This window comes from Muscardinus avellanarius (assembly GCF_963383645.1).
Source record: "Muscardinus avellanarius genome assembly, chromosome: 2".
In the NCBI taxonomy this organism is placed as follows: domain Eukaryota; kingdom Metazoa; phylum Chordata; class Mammalia; order Rodentia; family Gliridae; genus Muscardinus; species Muscardinus avellanarius.
The window spans coordinates 19,789,719-19,811,885 of record NC_137787.1 but is presented as its reverse complement, the minus strand read 5'-3'; the positions used below and the strand labels follow the sequence as shown (position 1 = coordinate 19,811,885).

At 57.6% G+C, this 22,167-nt stretch overlaps 1 protein-coding gene across 4 annotated transcripts in view; it reads left to right on the top strand.

The window, feature by feature from the left end:
• Positions 1 to 22,167, top strand: part of SPEG (striated muscle enriched protein kinase) — a gene marked incomplete at both ends in the record, with an annotated part of 56,021 nt that overhangs the window by 31,616 nt on the left and 2,238 nt on the right. For all 4 annotated transcript variants that reach the window (XM_080689063.1, XM_080689062.1, XM_080689061.1 and 1 more), the window contains 26 exons: positions 6 to 195; positions 302 to 525; positions 3,321 to 3,440; positions 3,657 to 3,761; positions 4,307 to 4,513; positions 4,820 to 4,943; positions 5,029 to 5,204; positions 7,860 to 7,972; positions 8,311 to 8,479; positions 8,703 to 8,799; positions 8,921 to 9,121; positions 10,317 to 10,374; positions 10,971 to 11,048; positions 11,142 to 11,320; positions 11,780 to 11,806; positions 12,328 to 12,480; positions 12,604 to 12,646; positions 13,674 to 13,742; positions 13,978 to 15,952; positions 16,224 to 16,355; positions 18,981 to 19,097; positions 19,254 to 19,421; positions 19,517 to 19,639; positions 19,805 to 19,972; positions 20,087 to 20,684; positions 21,914 to 22,153. In XM_080689063.1, coding sequence (XP_080545189.1) covers positions 6 to 195; positions 302 to 525; positions 3,321 to 3,440; positions 3,657 to 3,761; positions 4,307 to 4,513; positions 4,820 to 4,943; positions 5,029 to 5,204; positions 7,860 to 7,972; positions 8,311 to 8,479; positions 8,703 to 8,799; positions 8,921 to 9,121; positions 10,317 to 10,374; positions 10,971 to 11,048; positions 11,142 to 11,320; positions 11,780 to 11,806; positions 12,328 to 12,480; positions 12,604 to 12,646; positions 13,674 to 13,742; positions 13,978 to 15,952; positions 16,224 to 16,355; positions 18,981 to 19,097; positions 19,254 to 19,421; positions 19,517 to 19,639; positions 19,805 to 19,972; positions 20,087 to 20,684; positions 21,914 to 22,153 — 5,854 coding nt within the window. The remainder of the gene's footprint in view (positions 1 to 5; positions 196 to 301; positions 526 to 3,320; positions 3,441 to 3,656; positions 3,762 to 4,306; positions 4,514 to 4,819; positions 4,944 to 5,028; positions 5,205 to 7,859; positions 7,973 to 8,310; positions 8,480 to 8,702; positions 8,800 to 8,920; positions 9,122 to 10,316; positions 10,375 to 10,970; positions 11,049 to 11,141; positions 11,321 to 11,779; positions 11,807 to 12,327; positions 12,481 to 12,603; positions 12,647 to 13,673; positions 13,743 to 13,977; positions 15,953 to 16,223; positions 16,356 to 18,980; positions 19,098 to 19,253; positions 19,422 to 19,516; positions 19,640 to 19,804; positions 19,973 to 20,086; positions 20,685 to 21,913; positions 22,154 to 22,167) is intronic.

Genomic DNA, 22,167 nt, shown 5'->3' with positions numbered 1-22,167 from the left:
CCCAGGCCGCCCCGTGGAGGAGAGTGGGAACCTGCAGCTGCGGCAGGAGGGAGGGCTACACTCGCTGTCCATTGCCCACGTGGGCAGTGAAGACGAGGGGCTGTATGTGGTCAGTGCAGCCAACACCCATGGCCAGGCCCACTGCTCAGCCCAGCTATACGTGGAGGAGCCTCGGACAGCTGCCTCAGGCCCCAGGTACTGCCTGGTGCCCCAGCTGCTGCCAGCCCTGCCTCTAAGGGGTCCCCGTCCTGTGCTGGGAGGCGCAGCCCAGCAGCCTTGGGCAGCCGTGTGGTTCTTACAGCTCAAAGCTGGAGAAGATGCCTTCCATCCCCGAGGAGCCGGAGCAGGGTGACCTGGAGCGCCTGTCCATTCCCGATTTCCTGAGGCCGCTGCAGGACCTGGAGGTGGGCCTGGCCAAGGAGGCCATGCTGGAGTGCCAGGTGACCGGCCTGCCCTACCCCACCATCAGCTGGTTCCACAATGGCCACCGCATCCAGAGCAGTGATGACCGGCGCATGACACAGTGTATGTGTCCAGCCCTGGGGCTGGCCCTTGCAGCACCCCCATAGCTTAGCACCCTCCCTTCTCCCTGGCCTCCCTTTGTAGCCTGGGGGAGGCTACGGGGCTAGCCCCAGGAGCTGTGAGCTCATGTGTCCCTTCTTGAGCCCACTCTGCACCCTCTGCTGAGTCCTGCCTCGATGGCTCTGTTAGCACTCGATGGACAGGCAGACAGCACTGGGACTGTGAGCAGGTTATGGCACCGTCTACACCTTGGTTTCCTCATCGATGTCAGGTTGCTACAAGAGCTAAATCAGAGCTGAGAGCAGTGCCTGGCAGACAGCAGGTGGTCGATAAATGCTAAATCTTGCTGCAATTGCTGCTGTTTGCTGCCATTCTCAGCACTGTTGATAAAACAGTGCTGTCCGTACTTCCTGCGAAATTTCAGTGGGAGGGCGCGGGGTGAGCGGTGTCTGGCAGGAAACGATGCCTGGTCCTGAGTTGTTAAATAGCAAGTGTGGCAGAAGGATGGGGGGGGGGGATCACAGAGGGATGTGTGTGGGCAGGTGTCCTCCAGCCTGGGCTAGGTCCCCAAGGGGGCGCCTCCACTCCATCCTTGAAGGGGTCTGAGCCTCACGTGTGGTCCCCCTGCCTCCCTTAACTTGTGCCCATACTGTCACCTTTGATGGTCCTCTCCTGCATCTGCGAATGGCCAAGTTCTCCTTAAATGCTTTCTGAGTGCCAAAGACCTGATGTGAATGATCTTAATTGCCCCAGGCCAGTAAGTCAGATGTTTACAAATGGGGAAACTGAGGCTTGGAAGGATACAGGGCCTTGCTCTAAGGGGAGCAAGGTACTGCCTTACTGGTGCCCATCTCCTCAAAGATGTTCCTGGTCACCTAACGATCCTCAGCCCATTACAGCTCTGCCCTTGTCTCTCAGCCCCCCCACCGGCTGTCATCGCTCAGCCCCAGGCCTCCCTGTCCCCCATTTGCTTCAAGCCCCCGGGTGGATGTCTGTGTCAGTATCAGAGCTGGCGTCTTTGCTTCTGCCTGGATCTGGGGCCACTGTCAGCCTCTGGCTTCGCTCCCATATAAATAGTATCAGCGGAGATAAATGAGTGGCGACTGTTCTAGGCAGAGATAACTGCTCGGGGAAGGGAGGGGTGTTGGGGACATCCCTGATGCAAAGGAGGACAGTGCAGGTCTCCTCTTTTCAGAGACAGCCTCCTTATCATCCAGGGAGCAGCGTGTCAGGAAAGAGCTTTGGGATGAGATGGAGCTAAGTTCAAGCCGTGCCTTCTGTCATTTATGAGCCGTATGACCTTGGACAAGTCAATTAATGTCTCTGATCTCCTTGGTAAATAGGAATGATTTTGGAGAGTTGTTGAAAGTATTAAGAGTAAGGAAAAAGCATATCAAATCTCTGGCACAGGCTGGGCACAGAGCAGGCAACTCTTATTAGAACTTGTAACATGTGTTTGGCTTACTGCATACAGGCATTAGGTTCTGGACAAGCAAAACTAAACAAAAAGCCGGGCGTGGTGGTACACACTTGTAATTCTAGCATTTGGGAGGCTGAGACAGGAGGATCCGAGTTCGTGGACAGCCTCAGCTACTTAGGGAGGCCCTTTGCAACTCAGTGAGACCCTGTTTCAAAATAAAGAATAAAAAATAGGGCTGGGGGTGTAGCTCAGAGGTAGAATGCCCCTGGGTTCCAGCCCCAGTACTGGAAAAAAAAAAAAAAAAAAAAACCTGTCTCTAAAGGGACAGGTTGAACCTCTATGGCTCATGGAAGTATCTCTGAGCCAGGCGCTATGGTGCACACCTCTAATTCCAGTACTTTTGAGGCTGAGACAGGAGATTTGCAGGTTCGAGGCCAGCACACAGTTACTTAGACCTCATTTCAAAATAAAAAATAAAAACAGCTGGGGGTATATCTCAAGGGTAGAACCCCCCCTCCCGGTTCAATTCCCAGTCTGTTAAAAAAAAAAGAAAAAGAGGGAGTACCCCCAAATCATTATGGGCCTGGTACCCAGCATTGGGTGCTCAGCAATGGGTTGGCAGGAGAGGGACCTAGCACATGGCAGGGCAGGCTTCATGGGCTGCACTGACAAACTGAGCCTTGAAGGAGAAGGGAGCCTTAGGCGAGAGGAAAACCTCCCAGAAGGGAGGGAGTTTGTGAGCCAAGGCCTGGAGATGGAACTCCTGTGTCTTCTTCAGGGAGCTGATGATCTGTGAGGATCAAGACATGGAGGCAGGTTAGGACAAGGGGGCTTCCCTGGGGCTCTGCTGGAGATGGAAGGCAGGGCCGCTGCCATGGTGATGGGAAGAGGGGGGGCAGGGGAAGAGCCAGGGGAAGCCTCGTCAAAACTTTGACCTGGAGCCGGGCGTGGTGGCGCACGCTTGTAATCCCCGCACTTGGGAGGCAGAGACAGGAGGATCGCGCAGGTTCGAAGCCAGCCGCGCGCGCTGGCTTAGGAGACCCTGTTTCCAAATATAAACAAATGTAAAAAGAGGTCTGGGAGTGTAGCCCGGAGGTAGAAGGGCTTCCAGGAACCCCAGTACCACCAAAAAAAAAAAAAAAAAAAACTTTGACCTGGAGACATTGACCCTTTGAAAGTGAGGAGATGACCATCAATGGGCAGGGACCTCAGAAGGTGAGGCATGGGAAGGAGTACTGGAAGAGCAGCAGGAGGCCGGGGCTGCAGCTTGGCTGTGACAGGCACGACCCACTGCCTCCTCCCTGCAGTGGGTGGCACGGGCCCACTCCTCAAAGCATCCTCCTGGCTTAGCCCCTGTGCCGTTTCCCTCCTCCACCAGACAGGGATGTACATCGCCTGGTGTTCCCAGCCGTGGGGCCTCAGCACGCTGGTGTCTACAAGAGCGTCATCGCCAACAAGCTAGGCAAAGCTGCCTGCTATGCCCACCTCTACGTCACAGGTGAGGCGGGGCCCCTGTCGCTGCCCCACATCCGCAGCCTGACCCCTGGCACTGCCCCCCACACCAGCTTCTCCCCAGTTCCCTGGGGGACAGTCTGCCCTTGCCCCTGTCCCTGTGGCCGAGCCCTGGTCCTCAGCCTTCCTGCCCCAACACAAAGTGATTGTGTAGAGCTGTTGGCCCCTAAAGGACCCACAGACCCTGACCTGTGGCTTTCAGATGTGGTTCCAGGCCCCCCGGATGGCGCCCCGCAGGTGGTAGCCGTGACAGGAAGGATGGTCACCCTCACATGGAACCCCCCCAGGAGTCTTGATATGGCCATCGGTGGGTCAGGGCCACGCAGGGCTTTGGGTGGAGATGGGGGTGGTGGTGGATGGGGCAGGATCAGGTGAGACAGCAAGGCAGCCAGGTCCTCGAGAGAATGGCGGGGCGGGGGAGGAGTGGATGGAGTGCGGGGAGTGGGGCGGAGTGCCTTCGCTGGCTTTTCTTCACGGCTGATGAGACCCTGGCCCTGCTCAGGAGGAGGTATGGGGCACCACCTTGTGCCCTCCCTTTTTTCAGAGGAACCGGTGCCTGGGCCATGATGCTGGGGACGTCCTCCCAGCCCAGGACCTCTTGCCGCTCTTTTGTGTCAGTGTCTTCACCTCAGGTAGCAAGTGGGGGACGAGGTCAGCTCCCTCCAAGCCTGGAACTGGCAACTCGTTGGCTTTAAGGCTGGCCAGGGCAGGAGGTGGGCAGAAAGCAGCAGGGGAAACCGAGGCACATGCTCAGAGCAGACTAGCGATGAGTGCCAAGGTCCTGAGCAAGCTGCCTGGGAGGCATGGCGCCGCCCCAGCAACAGCGGCCTCTAGCAGCTGCCTCCCCTCCAGACCCCGACGCCCTGACGTACACCGTGCAGCACCAGGTGCTGGGCTCGGACCAGTGGATGGCGCTGGTCACGGGGCTGCGTGAGCCCAGGTGGGCGGCCACGGGGCTGCGGAAGGGACTGCAGCACATCTTCCGGGTCCTCAGCACCACGGGCAAGAGCAGCAGCAAGCCCTCTCCCCCCTCCGAGCCTGTGCAGCTGCTGGAGCATGGTGAGTGGGGCGCTCTGCGGTGGGTGGGTGCCTGTGGTGGAGGCTAGAGCTCTGATCTTGTTCCCATCACAACAGGGACAGCATGGCTGGGCAGGACCCCAGCCCATCTGTGGCCGCTGGGTACAGGGGACAAAGGCTTTGGGGTCAGACAGCCTCCCGGCTGTGTTCCCTAGACAAAAGTCTAGACCTCTCTGACCCTCAGCTTCCTGTAAAGCTGGAACTCAGGCGTCATTTGGGGGTGAGAGGAGCGATGGGGGCTGAGGCCCGGCATCAGCCCAGCACCGAGCTGTGCTCCCCCCCTCCCAGGCCCGCCCCTAGAGGAGGCGCCCGCCGTGCTGGACAAACCGGACATCGTGTATGTGGTAGAGGGGCAGCCTGCCAGGGTCACTGTCACCTTCAACCACGTGGAGGCCCAAGTCGTCTGGAGGAGGTAGGTCGCCTTGCTCCCCACTCCCCACGTGTGGCAGCTCAGCCCAGGCGTGGCCTGGCGGGATGGCCTTGTTGTGTGTCCCCAGCTGCCGAGGGGCCCTCCTGGAGGCACGGGCAGGTGTATATGAGCTGAGCCAGCCCGATGATGACCAGTACTGTCTTCGGATCTGCCGGGTGAACCGTCGGGACGTGGGGTCCCTCACCTGCACCGCCCGCAACCGCCATGGCACACAGGCCTGCTCGGTTACACTGGAGCTGGCAGGTGGGTGACAGTGGCCTTCCTCCCCTCCCTTCCTCTGAGCACACTCCAGGAGCACATACCCATCCACCATGGCTGGGGACCCAGGCCATGTCCTCCCGCTCAGGCCTGTCCGTCTAAAGCAGTATAATATCAGCATCGGAAATACTGGCAGTAGTAACACTAATGGGATAGTTATCCTAGGACGTGCCAGGGTGAGTGTTTAGCATTTTATGTGTATCACCTTACTTAATTTGTGCGTCAACCTCGTGAGATGGGGTGGGTTGTTGTCCCCATCTTATAGATAAGGAAGCTGAGGCTCAGAGTGTTGTAAGTAACCTTAGAGGTCACACAACCTGGTAAGTACAGGAGCTGGGGTCAAGAGTGGATGGCCGACTCCACAGCCCATGAGGGTCCCTAGCTCCTGTACTAAACCCAATAGGAAATAGTACCTCAGCTGTAACAGGCATAGGGAGACTGAGTTGATATAACAAACAAAAGCCCATAAACTAGCCTATCACCTGCCTCGGAGGCTCCTGACCACCCTTTTGCACAGCCTATTTGACAAAGCCCCCAGCCTGTGCAGCAGAGGCCCTTTTCATAATTTCTTCTTTAAGGATGTAGCCTCTCAAGCCGTAGCACGCATTAAGTAGTAATTGTTTTGTTTTCCAGTTTGTTAATTAACTCCAGACATCTGTAACTGCCACTCCGGATTTTAGATCCACAGGAGCTGAGCAGCGCATTACCTGCTGAGTAGATACAATTCCAGCCAAAAGCAAAGAAAGTGACATTTTAGTTAGCACAGGCATTCTATGGGCAAATGGACATTTTCTGGTGCTTTGAAGCAATCATTGACTTTTACTTGAAACCTTCCAGTGCTTTGACCTTCATAGACCGCCCCGCCCCCAGCAGCCTGGGCCCAGGTTCCTAGGGGCGGGGGAGGGAAGGCATCCTTGAAGTGGTGCGACATGGCTGTTGGAGGGGGCGAGAGGGGAAACCTCTGGGCCTGGAGGTGCGGATGGTGGATGAGGCGGGGGCCACAGCTCCCCAGGGCCCTCGAGCGCTCATTGATAAGTCTTGCACCTTGCCCAGCGCCCCACCCCCACACCCCCAGCACTTCTCAGTCACGGCTTTGCTCCTGGCCTGTGCCATCTGCTAGATTCATCTTCCTTTCCGAATACAGCCTTGGCATGGAGCTTAGGGAGGCCCTGGCCCCAGAAGCCCTGTAACCCAGGCTGCCCAGCGCAGTGAATGCGGGAGCCCTGTCCCAGCCAGCCAGGGCTAAAATGGGCCTGGGGTTTGCACGACACGGCCCTTCCACTCGGCCCCGTGGAATGGTGGCCTCCCTCCCTCCACCTCTGTCACACCAAGTATCCTCCCCCCTCCCAGGACAGCCTCCCCTGCTGCCAGAGCCATGTGGGTCCCTATGATGGGTGGTGTTTGGACCTGACCACCCTGCTCTTCTCTGGGGGTCTGATCACTTCCACTCCCTTTTAAAGCCCAAACCCTCAAACAGGCTTACGACCAGAGCACCTGCAATAGGACATTGCAAAAATATGTTTAATTCCATTGTGAGAATTAGAAGCTGCTTTGCAGGGAATAATACAGCCACATGATATGTGTGAAGAATAAAGCCATGGGCCAGGTGTGGTGGTGCATGCCTGTAATCCCAGTGCTTGCGAGGCTGAGACAGGAGGATCATAGATTTGAAGACAGCCTCAACAAGTAGTGAGACTCTCATTAACCCAGCAAGACGCTGTTTCATAATAAAAAAATACAACAAAATAATGCTGGGGGGTATATGTCAGAGGTAGATTGTCCCTGGGTTCAATAGCACCACCAAAAAAAAAAAAAAAAAAAAAGAATAAAATCATGGCCTCTTGTGGGAAAACTAAGCTGTGAGTTAGCTTCTAGATTGTCCAGTTTGGGCTGGGGTTTTCTTGTTTGTTCATTTTTCCTTCTTTTAGATTATAGAAGGCCTCCTAAACATTTAAATAAGATTCAGAGAGAGAAACTTCAAGATAAAGGCAATGTGGTTGGGTGTGGCGGCACATAATGAAGTCCCAGCTACTCGAGAAACTGAAGTAGGAGGACCATAAGTTCGGGCCCATCCTGGGAAACTTAGTGAGAGCCTGTCTCAAAATAAAAACAGAAAGGGCTGGGGATGTGGTTCCTGGTAGACTGCATGCCTAGCCCTGCCAAGCCAGTGTATTATAAGGCAATGTCATTGATGAGCCTGTGTGTGGGACCATGACAACCAAGACGACCGCCCACAGGGGGCAGCATTGAGCTGTGCCTCGCCTGCTGGTTAGAGCAGGAGGGAGGAGGCCCAGGATGGCCAGGCCCGGTTTTTCAAGAGACAGGAGATCCAGATTTCTTTTGTGTGTGAAAATCATCTAATTTCAAAGCTGACGAACGAACACTGAAGGTCAAAGGAAGCAATCTTGCACTGCACCTGTGGCAAGTTTTCCGTGATTTGGAGAGCATCACATTTGAATTTACAGGGAGAGTGCTGGGTCCAGGCGAGGAACTCCGGTGCCCAGAGGGATGACTGGGCTGGAGGCCCGGCCTGGTGTTCTGACCAACCGGCTGCTGTGAGGGATCAGGAGGGGGGCTGGGGAGGCAGGACCTTGTGACATCCGCTCTTTCCCTTGCCCTCTCCTGCCCCTGCCCTTCCAGAGGCCCCTCGGTTTGAGTCCATCATGGAGGACGTCGAGGTGGGGGCCGGGGAGACCGCTCGCTTTGCTGTGGTGGTTGAGGGGAAACCGCTGCCAGACATCACCTGGTACAAGGTCAGAGGGTGCTGCAGGCTGCAGCAGGGGTCGGGAACCTGGGAGGTGGAGAAGGGGTTTTCTGGGGGCACAGGAGGTCTGGGGAGGCCTTGGGAGCAGGAAGCCGGGGCAGAGTGTGTTTAGGAGGAGGAATCAGGGACTAGCTGAGGTGTGCAGGGTTTTTAGGAGCTAAGGGAGAAGCTGATTCTGGGCTTCTGGCGTGGAGATGCTGCTGCCCTTGGGTGGAGACAGGAGTGGGGCCTCTGGGAGACAGGCTTCTGGCCCTCAAATGAGATGAAGCTAGGTCACAGGGGGAGGGGAGGCCAGGCCCAGGTTGGACGTGAAACTCACTTCTGCAGGACGAGGTGCTGCTGTCGGAGAGCAGCCATGTGAGCTTCGTGTATGAGGAGAACGAGTGCTCCCTGGTGGTGCTCAGCACGGGGGCCCAGGACGGAGGCGTGTACACCTGCATTGCCCGGAACCTGGCGGGCGAAGTCTCCTGCAAGGCAGAGTTGGCCGTGCACTCAGGTGGGCCAGAGTCCCTGGAGAGAAGGGCCAAGGAAGTGCCCACTTCCAGGAATGTGATAGGAGCCCCCTGCCAGGCCCTTCACTCCTGACCACAGCATCCTCCGGCCCCGGCGCCCCACCTTGGGCCCCAACATTCTTGCTTCTCTCCTGTCTCCATCCCTGCCCATCCCAGTCTCTACTTTGCCCTCCTCATCTAACTCCAGGACATCTATCTCCTCCCCAGCTCAGACAGCTATGGAGGTCGAGGGCATCGGAGATGATGAAGAAAATCGAGGAAGGAGACTCAGTGACTTTTATGACATCCATCAGGAGATCGGCAGGTGTGGGGCCAGGAGGAGCCAGTGGTGGGGGCCAGGGCAGGCAGCTAGGTCTGAGGGCTAGAGAGTCCAGGACCAGGGATGCAGCGACCACTGAGTCTTCTCACCCTCCTGTGTCACCCAGGGGCGCCTTCTCCTACCTGCGGCGTGTGGTGGAGCGGAGCTCCGGCCTGGAGTTTGCGGCCAAGTTCATCCCCAGCCAGGCCAAGCCCAAGGCATCGGCGTGGCGGGAGGCCCGGCTGCTGGCGCGGCTTCAGCACGATTGCATCCTCTACTTCCACGAGGCCTTCGAGAGGCGCCGGGGACTGGTCATTGTCACTGAGCTGTATCCTAGGACAGGTTGGGGAGTGGAGGGCACCCATGCCTGAATTGCTGGTCCTTGTAACAGCCAGTTGGCAACAAGTTGTACTCTATAAAGTGGGCCCCGTGATGATTGGGAGGGATAAGTCCAGAGAACTTCTGTGAAAACCAACGTTTTTTTAGCTTAGACTTACATAACATCTAACATATGTGTGTGTGTGTCTGTGTGTGTGTCTGTGTGTGTGTGTCTGTGTGGCTGAGTGTTCTGTGAGTTTTACAAATTCTAATCTAAATATTTAACCCTCACGTATTTTATGGAATTTTATCATCATTTTTTATGGATGGCAAAGCAAGTATGGAAGAGGTTAGATAAGTGATCTGAGGTCACACAGGTAGAAAATGTCCTTTCCTTTTTTTTTTAAAATCACAAAATGTAGTACAGAGAGCCAGACATGGTAGTAAATGCTTATAATCTTAGTACTTAGGAGGCTGAAACAGGAAGATCACAGGTTCAAGGCCACCTCAGAAAATTAGCGAGATCTGTTTAAAAAGAAAAAAAGGCTGTGGTGGGGGGTATAGCTCAGAGGTAGAATACCCCATGTTCAATCCCAAGTACAAAAGGAAAAAAAAAATGCAGGACACTCTCTGCACATTTGAAAGGACCCCATTTCAGACGTGTACCAATACCAGTTTTACTTGGGGGCTGTTTTCATAAAGAACAGCTCTTACCCTTCCATGAAACCTATGGATAAATAAAGGCACAGGAGCTAAAGATGCTGGGTGGCCGCCTGGTCCTCCTGTAGCAGGGTGACCAGGACCTGCATACCAGCCTCCTGGGCTATGTTGTTCAAATCTAAACTTCAACAGAATGACAAATGATTCCATGTCATAGGCCTCTGGATCATTGTCAAGTGAGTCAAGACATTCCTTCCACAGTCAACAAGCTTCTGCTAGATTTGATCCCCATAAATACTCCATGGGGCAGGCAGGAGAGGGAGCTTGTCCCCATTTTACACCCAAGGGGACCTAGGCTCAGAGCGGGCAAGCGACTTGCCCGAGACCTGGCGTCGAGTGCACGTTCCAGCGGGGCTGTCCGATCTGTGCACCCAGGTGATGGGGAGGGGGAGGCCAGTCCAGCTGGTGTCAGCTGTGCTGAGCTGAGCTCTGGGGCCGGGCCAGGAGTCGGCACTGGCCACTGTTGTCCTTGATCAGGGACCTAGGTGCACAGAGGAGCTGTTGGAGAGAATGGCCAGGAAGCCGACCGTGTGTGAGTCTGAGGTGAGGGCAGTGGGTGGCAGGGGCCAGGTCAAGCACCAGCCTCACCCCTCTGAGCTCTGAGAATGGGGGGTGGGCCCCCTGCATGCCATCTGTGCCCACCCCTGGGACACTAAGGGTGCCAGGGGAGAGTGTTGAGAGGCAGGCAGCAGAATCCCCCACCTGTGAGCCCCCATCACCATCTATGTGGGACTTTCACTGTCCCCTCTAATCTCAACAGACCCACTACAACCCCTAACTCTGTTTCTCAGTCTTCCTCACATACACATTCTCCAAGCATGTGTCCCAGAAGGAGCCCCGCCTAGACTCTATTGATCTCACTGCCATCCTGCCATGTACGGCTGGGTGTTCTGTACACAGCACAGTTCTATTTATTATAATGTAAACGTCTGTCCACTGTGATTACACTGTGCCCAACCTGTGCAGATAGATGCACATCATGGTCCTAGGTCTTAGTAACCCCAAACCAGTGTTCCGCTCCCTCCGTGAGCCGTCTACAGGCCGCTCCCCAGGCATGGCCCGACCTCTTGCCACAGCCTTGGTAGGGATCACAGATTCCCACCCTTGCCCCATACACTCTGGGCCCCCTGTTTCCACAGATCCGGGCCTATATGCGGCAGGTGCTAGAGGGGATATGCTACCTGCACCAGAGCCACGTGCTGCACCTTGATGTCAAGGTGAGGTGGGCAGGGGAGCGCCGGCGGTCCCTGTGGGGCCAGAGGTCGGGTTGCTTCTTCATCTGGCTCCTACACTCTGCTTGTGTCTTGTAGCCTGAGAACCTGCTGGTGTGGGATGGCGCCGGGGGTGAGGAGCAGGTGCGCATCTGTGACTTTGGGAATGCCCAAGAGCTGACTCCAGGAGAGCCCCAGTACTGCCAGTATGGCACACCTGAGTTTGTGGCACCTGAGATTGTCAACCAGAGCCCTGTGTCTGGAGTCACGGATATCTGGTAATGCTGGCAAGCTCGGGACCGGGTGGGCTGCATCCGGGGACGCGCTCACTAGCAAAGAGGAGATTACAAGCCCGGCCTCCCTCTGGCCCTTGGCTGGTGGCCACACTCCCAGGGCCTCCTGCCTTTGCCATCCTGCTCTTCAATCAGGGCTGATACAATCAAGAGGCCTCAGCCCTGCTGGTCCCTCTGGGGGCGGGGCCTCCCAGCTGAGACAGGAAAGGCTCCTTCAGTGCCCAGGCCTCTCTGGGCTTCCTAGGCCTGCTCTTCCATGACACTTGTCCAGGATGGAGGCCCTGGGGTCCAGGTCCTCCCTGGAGAAGCCACTCCTGTGTCCGTTTGTCTAGGGTAGTGTTCCCAGGCAGGAAAGGTGTCTTTCAGATTCGTGGCCACAGAGTACTGCTCACTTCCTGCAGGAGGTGGGCCTTCCTCTCACCTGTCCACTCTCCCTTCCCACAGGCCCGTGGGCGTCATCGGCTTCCTCTGGTAAGGGCCCCTCTGCAGTCGGCTAACATTCGCAGGGCCCCAGCTCATCCCTCCTCTCCCACAACCCCCTGCTCCTTCCTACACGGCCTCATGTGCATGAACATAGATGTCTGATCTGCATGTCCAAGCTCCGGCCACCATCACACCCCTTTCCAAAAGAGGTGGGCGCACTGGGCCTTGAGGCCAGTGCGGGCTCAGCGCCATATCAGCAGGTAGTCATAGGAACATGAACTGGAAGGGGGGGCTCAGGTGGGCACATCCCCTTCACACAGATGCCTCACCTCACTGGCACAAAACTGGCTCTCTAAAGCAACCAGGTCCCAAGGCAGAACCCCACCTCCAGGGGCCGGGGGTCAGGGCTGGACAGGCAAGAGTCTGAACGCTTGGCTTTGTGTCTGATCTGCCTGACCTGCCACCACAACCTGGGGCCTCCACCTGCCCCTGCTCCTGTGCTCCCCGGTCTTGCTTAGCCTCAGCCCCAGGCCCTGCCTACCTCACCACAGCCCTCTCCACCCCTGCAGTCTGACTGGCATCTCCCCCTTTGTTGGGGAAAATGATCGGACAACACTGATGAACATCCGAAACTACAATGTGGCCTTTGAAGAGAACACATTCCTGAGCCTGAGCAGAGAGGCCCGGGGCTTCCTCATCAAAGTGCTGGTGCAGGATCAGCTGTGAGTACAAACCCTGCGTGCCACTGCCTCGGCCCTGTACAGTCCCCCATTTCTCAAACATTATTGACTGACCATCTGAATGAATGAATGATAAATCTCTACTTAATCTTCATTCTTTTGTAGGAGACCCACTGCAGAGGAGACCCTAGAACATCCTTGGTTCAAAGTGAGTCTAGCCCCATCAGGTGGTGGCTCAAGAGGTGGAGGGAGAGGACGTTATTAACTGCTCCATTTTTGAGCATCTACCATGTGCAGTAACTATGATATGCATTTTAAATACAAATGACCTATTAGCCTCATAATAGCTCCTTAAGGAAGGTTTTATTCTATTCTGTTAATAAGGAAACTGAGGTCCAAGTCAGTGGTGGAGGTGGGGCATCCTGGACTCCAGGTATAGACACTGAGCACCCTCCACCCTGGGGATCCTCTTGAGGGTCTCCCTGCCACTCAAGCTCAGCTCTGGTCTTTCTCACTTCTGTGTGTCCATCTCTGTCCTGCAGTAGTTCCCACATCCTTTGGTGGGTGGGTGGGTGGCCTGGCAGGCTCAGTCTCTCCTTATGAGCCCCACACAACAGGGTTCTCATTCCTCTTCAAACCCCAGCACTCCTGGGCACAATGCCAGACCCAGGGGTGGGGGTGCAGCAGCAGAGTCCAGAAAGAACACCTGAATAGACTACATTGAGCCCCTGTGCTGGGTCAGTTGGAGACAGAGGTCATTCTGCTAGCAGTGCTAGAAGTCAGAGCCTCCTCAGAGCAGACTCCAGCTCAGGAAGAGAGAACTGGGGGCGGCTGAGGGAAGTGCCTGCCATCTGGAGTCTGGACCACCATGGTCTGGGTGTTGGCCTTATATGGAGACAGATGAGAAGCTGGGGACCGGCCAGGGGCCTATGACCACAGGCCTCTTCAGGTAGCCAGTGTACCTAGAGGGCCCCGAACCCTGGTGTCAGTTCAGAAGCCACCCTGGGAACCACGTGTGTTCTGTGCCTCCCCGCAGGTTCAGGGAGGTTGTCCACAGGTGTGTACCTTGGCTGTGGGAGTTGTCTTGACATCTCCAAGGGGAAGAGGACCCTGAGTGCAGCCTTGATGCTGCCGCTTCAGAGCTCCCTTCCAGTGGATTTGCTGCTCCGTTGCCAAACCTTGGGGGTCTAGGTTGACAGAGGACTGTCCCTCATGCCCTTTTTCCTGGCTTGCAGACACAGGCCAAGGGCGCAGAGGTGAGCACAGATCACCTGAAGCTCTTCCTGTCCCGTCGGAGGTGGCAGGTGAGCTTGGCTCTGCCCTGTCTCTGTCCTTCCCAACTTCATTTCCTCGCTCTGGACCTTTTTTCCACGATGCTTCCTCCTGCCTCTTTTTCTGTTCCTGCTTTTCCTTGTCTCCATTCCCAGTTCCCCCTCTGCCCGTTGCCCCTCTGCCTGCTGGAGGCCTCCTTCCCCAGGGCCTGGGGAGCCAATCCTGCCTGGGGGTCCTTCAGGTCTGACTCTAGCACCCTATCTCCAGCGCTCCCAGATCAGCTACAAGTGCCACCTGGTGCTGCGCCCCATTCCGGAGCTGCTGCGGGCACCCCCAGAGCGGGTGTGGGTAGCCATGCCCAGAAGATCCCCCCCAATCGGGGAGCTGTCGTCCTCCTCGGACTCTGAAGAGGAAGAGCTGGAGGAGCTGCCCTCCGTGCCCCGCCCCCTGCAGCCGGAGTTCTCTGGCTCCCGGGTGTCCCTCACGGACATTCCCACTGAGGACGAGGCCCTGGGGACCCCGGAGGCTGGGGCTGTCACCGCCATGGACTGGCAAGAGCAGGGAAGGGCTCCCTCTCAGGACCAGGAAGCCCCCAGCCCCCAGGCCCTCCCCTCTCCAGGCCCGGAGCCCTCCGCTGAACCCACTGCTAAGCGGGGAGAGCTCCGCAGAGGCAGCTCTGCCGAGAGCGCCCTGCCCCGGGCTGGGCAGCGGGAGTCGGGCCGGGGACTGCACAAGGCAGCCTCTGTGGAGCTGCCGCAGCGCAGGAGCCCCAGCCCGGGCGCCAACCGCCTGACCCGGGGAGGCCTGGGTGAGGGCGAGTACGCCCAGAGGCTGCAGGCCCTGCGCCAGCGGCTGCTGCGGGGCGCCGCTGCTGAGGATGGCAAAGTCAGCGGCCTCAGGGGCCCCCTGCTGGAGAGCCTGGGGGGCCGTGCGCGGGACCCCCGCATGGCGCGGGCTGCCTCCAGCGAGGCAGCGCCCCGCCACCAGCTCCCACCCGAGACGCGGGGCCTGCAAAAAAGCAGCAGCTTCTCGCAGGGCGAGGCAGAGCCCCGGGGTCGACACCGCCGCGCAGGGGCGCCCCTAGAGATCCCGGTAGCCAGACTCGGGGCCCGCAGGCTGCAGGAGTCTCCCTCCCTGTCTGCCCTCAGCGAGGCCCAGCCGCCCAGCCCCGCGCGCCCCAGCGCCCCCAAACCCAGTATCACCAAGTCTGCGGAACCTCAGGCCGCCATAGCCAATGACTCCCCCCAGCCCTCCGCATCCCAGCCCGCCCCAGAGAAGGCCCGGGAGCCCACGCCAGAACCGGTCCGAGCCTCCAAGCCGGCACAGGCCCCCGTAGCTCTGCCAACCCCAGCCATGCCCCTCACGCCCTATGCCCAGATCATGCAGTCGCTCCAGCTGTCCGGCCATGCCCAGCCCCCGCAGGGCCCCGCCGCGCCCCCGGCAGAGCCCAAGCCCCACGCGGCCGTGTTTGCCAGAGTGGCCTCCCCGCCCCCAGGGGTCCCTGAGAAGCGCCTGCCCTCGGTCAGGGCCCCCCCAGTGCCAGCCGAGAAAGCCCGGGTCCCCGCGGTGCCCCCCAGGCCGGGCAGCAGCCTCAGCAGCAGCATCGAGAACCTCGAGTCCGAGGCCGTGTTCGAGGCGAAGTTCAAGCGCAGCCGCGAGTCGCCCCTGGCGCGGGGGCTGCGGCTGCTGAGCCGCTCGCGCTCGGAGGAGCGCGGCCCCTTCCGCGGGGCCGAGGAGGAGGACGGCATGTACCGGCCCAGCCCGGCGGGAACCCCGCTGGAGCTGGTGCGGCGGCCCGAGCGCTCGCGCTCCGTGCAGGACCTGCGCGCCGTCGGGGAGCCGGGCCTGGTCCGCCGCCTCTCACTGTCGCTGTCCCAGAGGCTGCGGCGGACCCCGCCGTCGCAGCGCCACCCGGCCTGGGAGGCCCGCGGTGCGGACGGGGAGAGCTCGGAGGGCGGCAGCTCGGCGCGGGGCTCCCCGGTGGTGGCGGTGCGCAGGAGGCTCAGCTCCACGCTGGAGCGACTGTCCAGCCGGCTCCAGCGCAGCGGCAGTAGTGAGGACTCCGGGGGCGCCTCGGGCCGCAGCACGCCGCTGTTCGGGCGGCTCCGCAGGGCCACGTCGGAAGGGGAGAGTCTGCGACGCCTCGGTGTTCCGCACAACCAGCTGGCCGCTCAGGCCGGCGCCAGCACGCCTTCTGCGGAGTCTCTGGGCTCTGAGGCCAGCGCGGGGTCGGGATCCTCAGGTGCAGAGAGGGGAGGACCGCGGGGTGCACTGGAGGAGGGGGCGGGGGATAGTCTGGGAGGCTGACCAGGAAGAAGCTGCGGAGTTGGTGAGGCCTTGAGGGTGGGGTTGGCAGTGCAGGGGGGAGGAGGCTGAGAGGCAGGGGCCGGGCTGGGAGCAGGGCATTAGGGTGCAGCTGGATACTCTTCTGTACCACTCTGGGGTGAGGGTTGCACGGAGGCGGGAGCCCACTGAGCCCGGATGTGCAAACGCTCACGGCTGGGTCTGTGCAGCTCCAGGGGAAAGCCGAAGCCGGCTCCGGTGGGGCCTCTCACGGCTGAAGAAGGACAAGGGCTTGTCACAGCCCAACCTCTCTGCCAGTGTCCAAGAGGACTTGGGTCACCAGTATGTGCCCAGTGAGTCAGGTAAGAAAGGCCTGCTGGGTGAGTACCTCGCCGGGTGGGAGGTGGGCCACCTTGAGAAGCCTGGGCAGCAGTGGAAGGGGACCAGCCCAGGAAAACAAGGAGAATCATAGCAGCAGCTGCCATTAATTAGCAAGGCCAAGTGTCCTATTAAACACTTTACAACCACTGTCTCGCTCAATGCCGCGGCATTGTTTAGAAACAATTATCGTCATCATCCTATTTTACAGGTGAGGAAACAGGCTTAGTGGTGTGATGTTAAGTAGCTTGTCCAAGTGGCAGATTCAGTAAGTGGAGCAGCCAGAGTTGGACTGCAGGACCCTCTGCAGCCAGGGCCCAGAGGAAGACAGCACACTTAGGCTTTGCTTTGTCTGATCTCATCGCTCATGGGATACCCTAGAAGGTATCTGTCTGGGTATCCTTTGGAGCCTGGTCACGCTCCTCTGCTCCCATGGCTCCATTCAAGTGTGTGAACTAGATTGCGCACCCAAAGATGCACTTTGTCTCCCAGTTCCTTTCTTTACAGACCTATCAATTGGCTGCCCCCTCCTTGGCCCCCTGACCCCCCCACAGAAGGCACATCTGGACACAGAAAAGCAGTCTTAGGGGCTCTTTGCTAAGGGAAGGGGCTCTGGGATATCACTGGATATCTGCAGGGAGGGAGACATTCTCTACCTAGGGTCTCCCTGCCTAGAAAAGGGGCTAATGCAAGGTGTACAAGCAAGGCTTTGGGAGGCCGGAGTTTCCAAGGCAGCAGGAGAGATAGGAGCCAACCACCAACCAAGGCTGTGCACTCCCTCTGCATAAGCCACCCGCCCACCAGGTGCCCGCTGAAGCTGCTCAGGAGGGCTCCAGCCATCCTGCATCTAGCCAGGGCTGCGGGGCCCAGTGAGTGAAAAGGAGGGAGGGAGGGTGGCCAGCTGGTGGGGAGGGCAGAAAACGGGGAAAGAAGGGAAATACCCAGCAGAGGGGCCTGGGGACAGCTGATCCCTTTCCACCTGGGCCTCTCACTGCTGGTTTTGTTTGTGCAGTGATTTCCTGCCAAGCAGCAACCCCTAACCTCATCCTCTGCAGGAAGAAGCCTGTCCTGTGTCCTCCATAGAGCTGGCCCCGCGGGAATGGGCAGAGCTAGGCCCAGGTCACCTTTCACCTCTCCTCCTGGCCTCTCCCCTTTCCCTGCTCCATGCCCTTACTTGGCCTGGAGGTACCTGAGGGGCCCCTTTTGGGGGAACAAAGGGGTAACAGTGTGGGGACATGCTGCTGTCAGGACCATCCTCTCCCCCTGAGTATCCCTCTCCTGCCCAGCTCAGTCCCACTCACACTTCCTCCTGGTGCTTCAGACAGGCAGCAGCTGTCTCTCTCTTCAGTTCTTTGCCTGTGTGGAAAACTAAATAAAAAACAAACCATCTCCCATGGCCAGAACCACACTGGGAGTGTTTTAAAGGGCCAGTCCAGGAATCAGAAACTCAAGTTCCCGGGGCACTAAGGAGCCACAGGCCAGCTGGACTGGGGCAAATATCCTGGCCCCAGCCCTGCCCCACCCAGGCAAGGCCGCCAGCCAGTGGTGAAGCCCCTTCTCTGCTTTGCTGAAACAGCCTGCTTTCCTGGGTTCTGCTCCCGGCTTCTCTGCAGGGCATATTATTGAGATACTAACAACACCCACAAGGAGAGCTAATGTTCATGAGCACTTATTACATGCCAGGCACATGCTAAGCACTTTATTTTCTATTTCTGATTTTTGGACTTCTTTCTATTTTTTTTTTCCTGGTGCATTATGACTCTACATAATAGTGGGACTCATTGTTACATATTTGTATACCACAAACGTAATTTGACAATTTCATTCCCCAGCACCTCTCCTTTTCCTCTCTCCTTCCCTCCCCCTGTGCTAAGTTAAACACTTCATAAATGCCTCTTAATTTCTCACAGCAACCTTTTGAGCTTGGTATGTTTTCCTCAATTTACAGATAAGAAATGGAGCTTGTAAGAGGGCAAATTCCTTACCCAAGGTCATGTAGATACCGTCTCTTGCCCTTCCAAAAGCTCTCCCCAGTTATTTGACCTGAAGTAGTATGTGGAAAGTCTAGGAGCCTCTCCCAGACCCCAGCTGGGAAGAGGGGCAGGAGGCTGGCCCGGTCCGGGCTGTGCCCTTGGTCTGTGTTGATTTCAGATCTCTGAGACTGCACATTCTGATCGCAGTCTGTGTCCAGTCCCAGCACAGGTCACTGCCTCCTTTCCCTTCTCTTCTCACTTGTCCTAGGGTGCCCAGAGGGAGTAGGCATTGCAGATCTTACCGTTTTTCAATATTTGTTTATTTTGATTTTGTCTGCCAAATGCTTGCAGAGCACTTACTCAATGTCAGACCCTGCTCTAAGTGATTTGCAAATGTGAGGTTATAAAGCAAGCATCTTCAATAATCAGTGCAAGGAAAAGATAGTGTACACGTGCCCAGGCCCCGGGGTGAGCTCGCTCGCCCCAGAGGAGGTTTCACTCCCCACCTCTGCCTTGGAAGAGACAACCTTTCCCTCTGCTCCCGTGGGCAGGGTTCCAAGGTCCACAGGAACCCACCCCTCCCCAGTGAACGGCCAGGGTCCTAAGCACAGATGGCTGTCTTCCCTCTCCCTCTAGACTTTCCCCCCGTCTTCCACATCAAACTCAAGGACCAGGTGCTGCTGGAGGGGGAGGCAGCCACCCTGCTCTGCCTGCCAGCCGCCTGCCCTGCACCCCGCATCTCCTGGATGAAAGGTAGGGAGATTATGGGGGCAGCAAGTCGCTCTAAGTGTAGGGGACAGGAGAGGCTGAGGCCTTGGGATGAACGTGGTGCGGGGAAGACTGGGGCGAGGGGGGCCTGGACATGCGCTGTTTCACTCAGCAGCTCCTCCTGCTCCTCTCTGCCCCCAGACAAGCAGTCTCTGCGGTCAGAGCCCTCGGTGGTCATCGTGGCCTGCAAAGATGGAAGGCAACTGCTGAGCATCCCCCGAGCGGCCAAGCGGCACTCTGGGCTTTATGAGTGCTCAGCCACCAACGTCCTAGGCAGCATCACCAGTTCCTGCACCGTGGCTGTGGCCCGTGAGCCTGGGGCAGGGCCAATGGGGTAGTGGGGGCAGGACTCCATGGACCGTTTGCAGGGGCATCACTAGACTGACCCCCCTTCCTCTTACCAGGTGTCCCAGGAAAGCTAGCCCCTCCTGAGGTGCCCCAGACCTACCAGGACACAGCACTGGTGCTGTGGAAGCCAGGAGACAGCCAGGCACCTTGCACGTACACGCTGGAGCGGCGGGTTGACGGTGAGAGGCCAGGGCGGGGTGGCGAGGGAGGAGGTGGTAAGTGGGGGAGAGTGGGAAGGCACCATCTTCCCTGGACAGAGGGGATCCCCCCAGCCCTTCACAGACAACATTAGGAGCTGGGGCCATCTCTTCCGTGGCCTCAGCCCTCCCCCATGCTGCCCACAGGGGAGTCTACCTGGCACCCTGTGAGCTCAGGCATCCCCGACTGTTACTACAACGTGACGCACCTGCCCATTGGTGTCACCGTGAGGTTCCGCGTGGCCTGTGCCAACCGCGCTGGCCAGGGCCCCTTCAGCAACCCTTCTGAGAAGGTCCTCCTCAGGGGCGCTCAAGGTCAGTGGACGGGCCAGGGGCAGTGAGAGGCGGAAGGGAAGCCTGAGTTCAGGTCCTCTCCCCGTAGCTCTGCTCCCAGGGTCCGTGGTGATGATTTTCTTTCTCTCCTTGTAGATCCTTCAGCTTGGCCATCTGCTGCTCACCAAGACACCCCTGTTACCTCAGGGCCAGCTAGGGCCCAGCCTCAAGACTCTCCTACCTCACTGGCTCTGACCCCAGCTCCTGCCCCCCCAGCATCCCCATCAGAGGCTCCCAGCCCCTCATCTCCCCCGACGCCCCCCAGCCAGGCCTTGTCATCACTCAAGGCTGTGGGTCCACCACCCGCAACGCCGCCACGAAAGCACAGGGGCCTGCAGGCCACCCAGAAAGCAGGGCCCACCCTACCCAGTGCCCAGGCCTCCCCAAGGGAGCCCAAGTCTTCCATCCCTGATGCTGGAACCCCTGCCTCCACCCCTCAAGGGGTTAAACCAGTGTCCTCCTCTACTCCCCTGTATATGGTGACTTCCTTTGTGTCTGCACCCCCAGCACCTGAGCCCCCAGCCCCCGAGCCCCCTCCTGAGCTCGCCAAGGTGTCTGTGCAGAGCCTGAGCCCAGGAAAGGAGGTAGTCAGTTCCCCTGGGGATGGCTCCCGCAGGTCCCCCACACCAGAGGGTACCGCTCTGCGACAGGGCCTTCCTCAGAAACCCTACACCTTCCTGGAGGAGAAGGCCAGGCAAGCGGGGCTGGGACGGGAGGGGCAGAGAGGGTGGACTAGAGGGAGCACAGGCTGTCCTGGCCGGCCTAGGTCTTTAGAACTACTGAGTTCAGGGCTGGGATGTGGCTCAGCGGTGGTGCGCGTGCCTAGCATGTGTGAAGTCCTGAGTTCGATCCCAGCACCTCCAAAAAGAAAAAGGACCATGGAGTTCAGATGCACCATGCACTGTACTGAACTCCAGAGCCATGAACGCTCACTAACCTGTTATATCCCTTCATCCCATTTATGGAACACCTAGAAAAATTAAGCAACAAATATACCATTAATGGTAACTTTGAAATAAACACTTGTTGCTGGGCATGCTGGCACATGCTTATAATCCACACATTTGGGAGGCTGAGACAGGAGTGGTTCACGGACAGCCTCGGCTAGTGAGGCCTTCTGGATCTTAATGAGACCTTGTTTCAAAATAAAGAATAAAAAAATAGGGCTGGGGGTATAGCTCGGAGGTAGAATGCCCCTGGGTTCCATCCCCAGTACTGAAAAAAAAAAAAGAAATAAACGAGATATATATATATATATATATATTTTGGTGGTACTGGGGTTCCTGGAAGCCCTTCTACCTCCGGGCTACACTCCCAGACCTATTTTTACATTTTTTTTATTTGGAAACAGCGTCTCTTAAGCCAGCTTGCGTGGCTGGCTTCGAACCTGTCTCTGCCTCCCAAGCATAGGGATTATAAGCATGTGCCACCACGCCCGGCTTATGGGTTCTATATTTTTGAGGAAAGTAATAGGTGAATGATTAGTGATAATATTCATTAATACTATAGTTTCATTGATAATATCACTAGTAATGATAATGATAAATTATACAATAAGCTCCAAATTATTCTTTCTAACCTATTTTAACACACCTACCTCAATTTCATTGACATATCCTCAGAATTGAAAACTTGGGGTCTAATGGGTTAATCTTTTACATCTGTGATAGAAACACTACTTCATCATCATCATCACCCATTTCCCAGATGGGAAAACCGGGGTTGGAAAGGTTATAGGCTCTCTCGTGGGTAGAGAGCCAGGGAGTGCAGAACTGAGACTGGAACCTTGGTGCCTGGGACTGAAGTCTAGAGCCCAGACTGGAACCACTGTATTCTTGCCCCCAGGGCCTCCCCTCCCCTCTCCCATTAGCTCTCACAGTGGGAATGTCCCCCTAAGCCTGTGGCATCCTCCTTTCTACACAGGGGCCGCTTTGGTGTCGTGCGAGCATGCCGGGAGAACGCCACGGGCAGAACGTTTGTGGCTAAGATCGTGCCCTACGCGGCCGAGGGCAAGCGGCGAGTCCTGCAGGAGTACGAAGTGCTGCGGACACTGCACCACGAGAGGGTCATGTCCCTCCACGAGGCCTACATCACCCCTCGGTACCTTGTGCTCATTGCGGAGAGCTGCGGCAACCGGGAGCTCCTCTGTGGGCTCAGTGACAGGTAGTCGGGCTTCC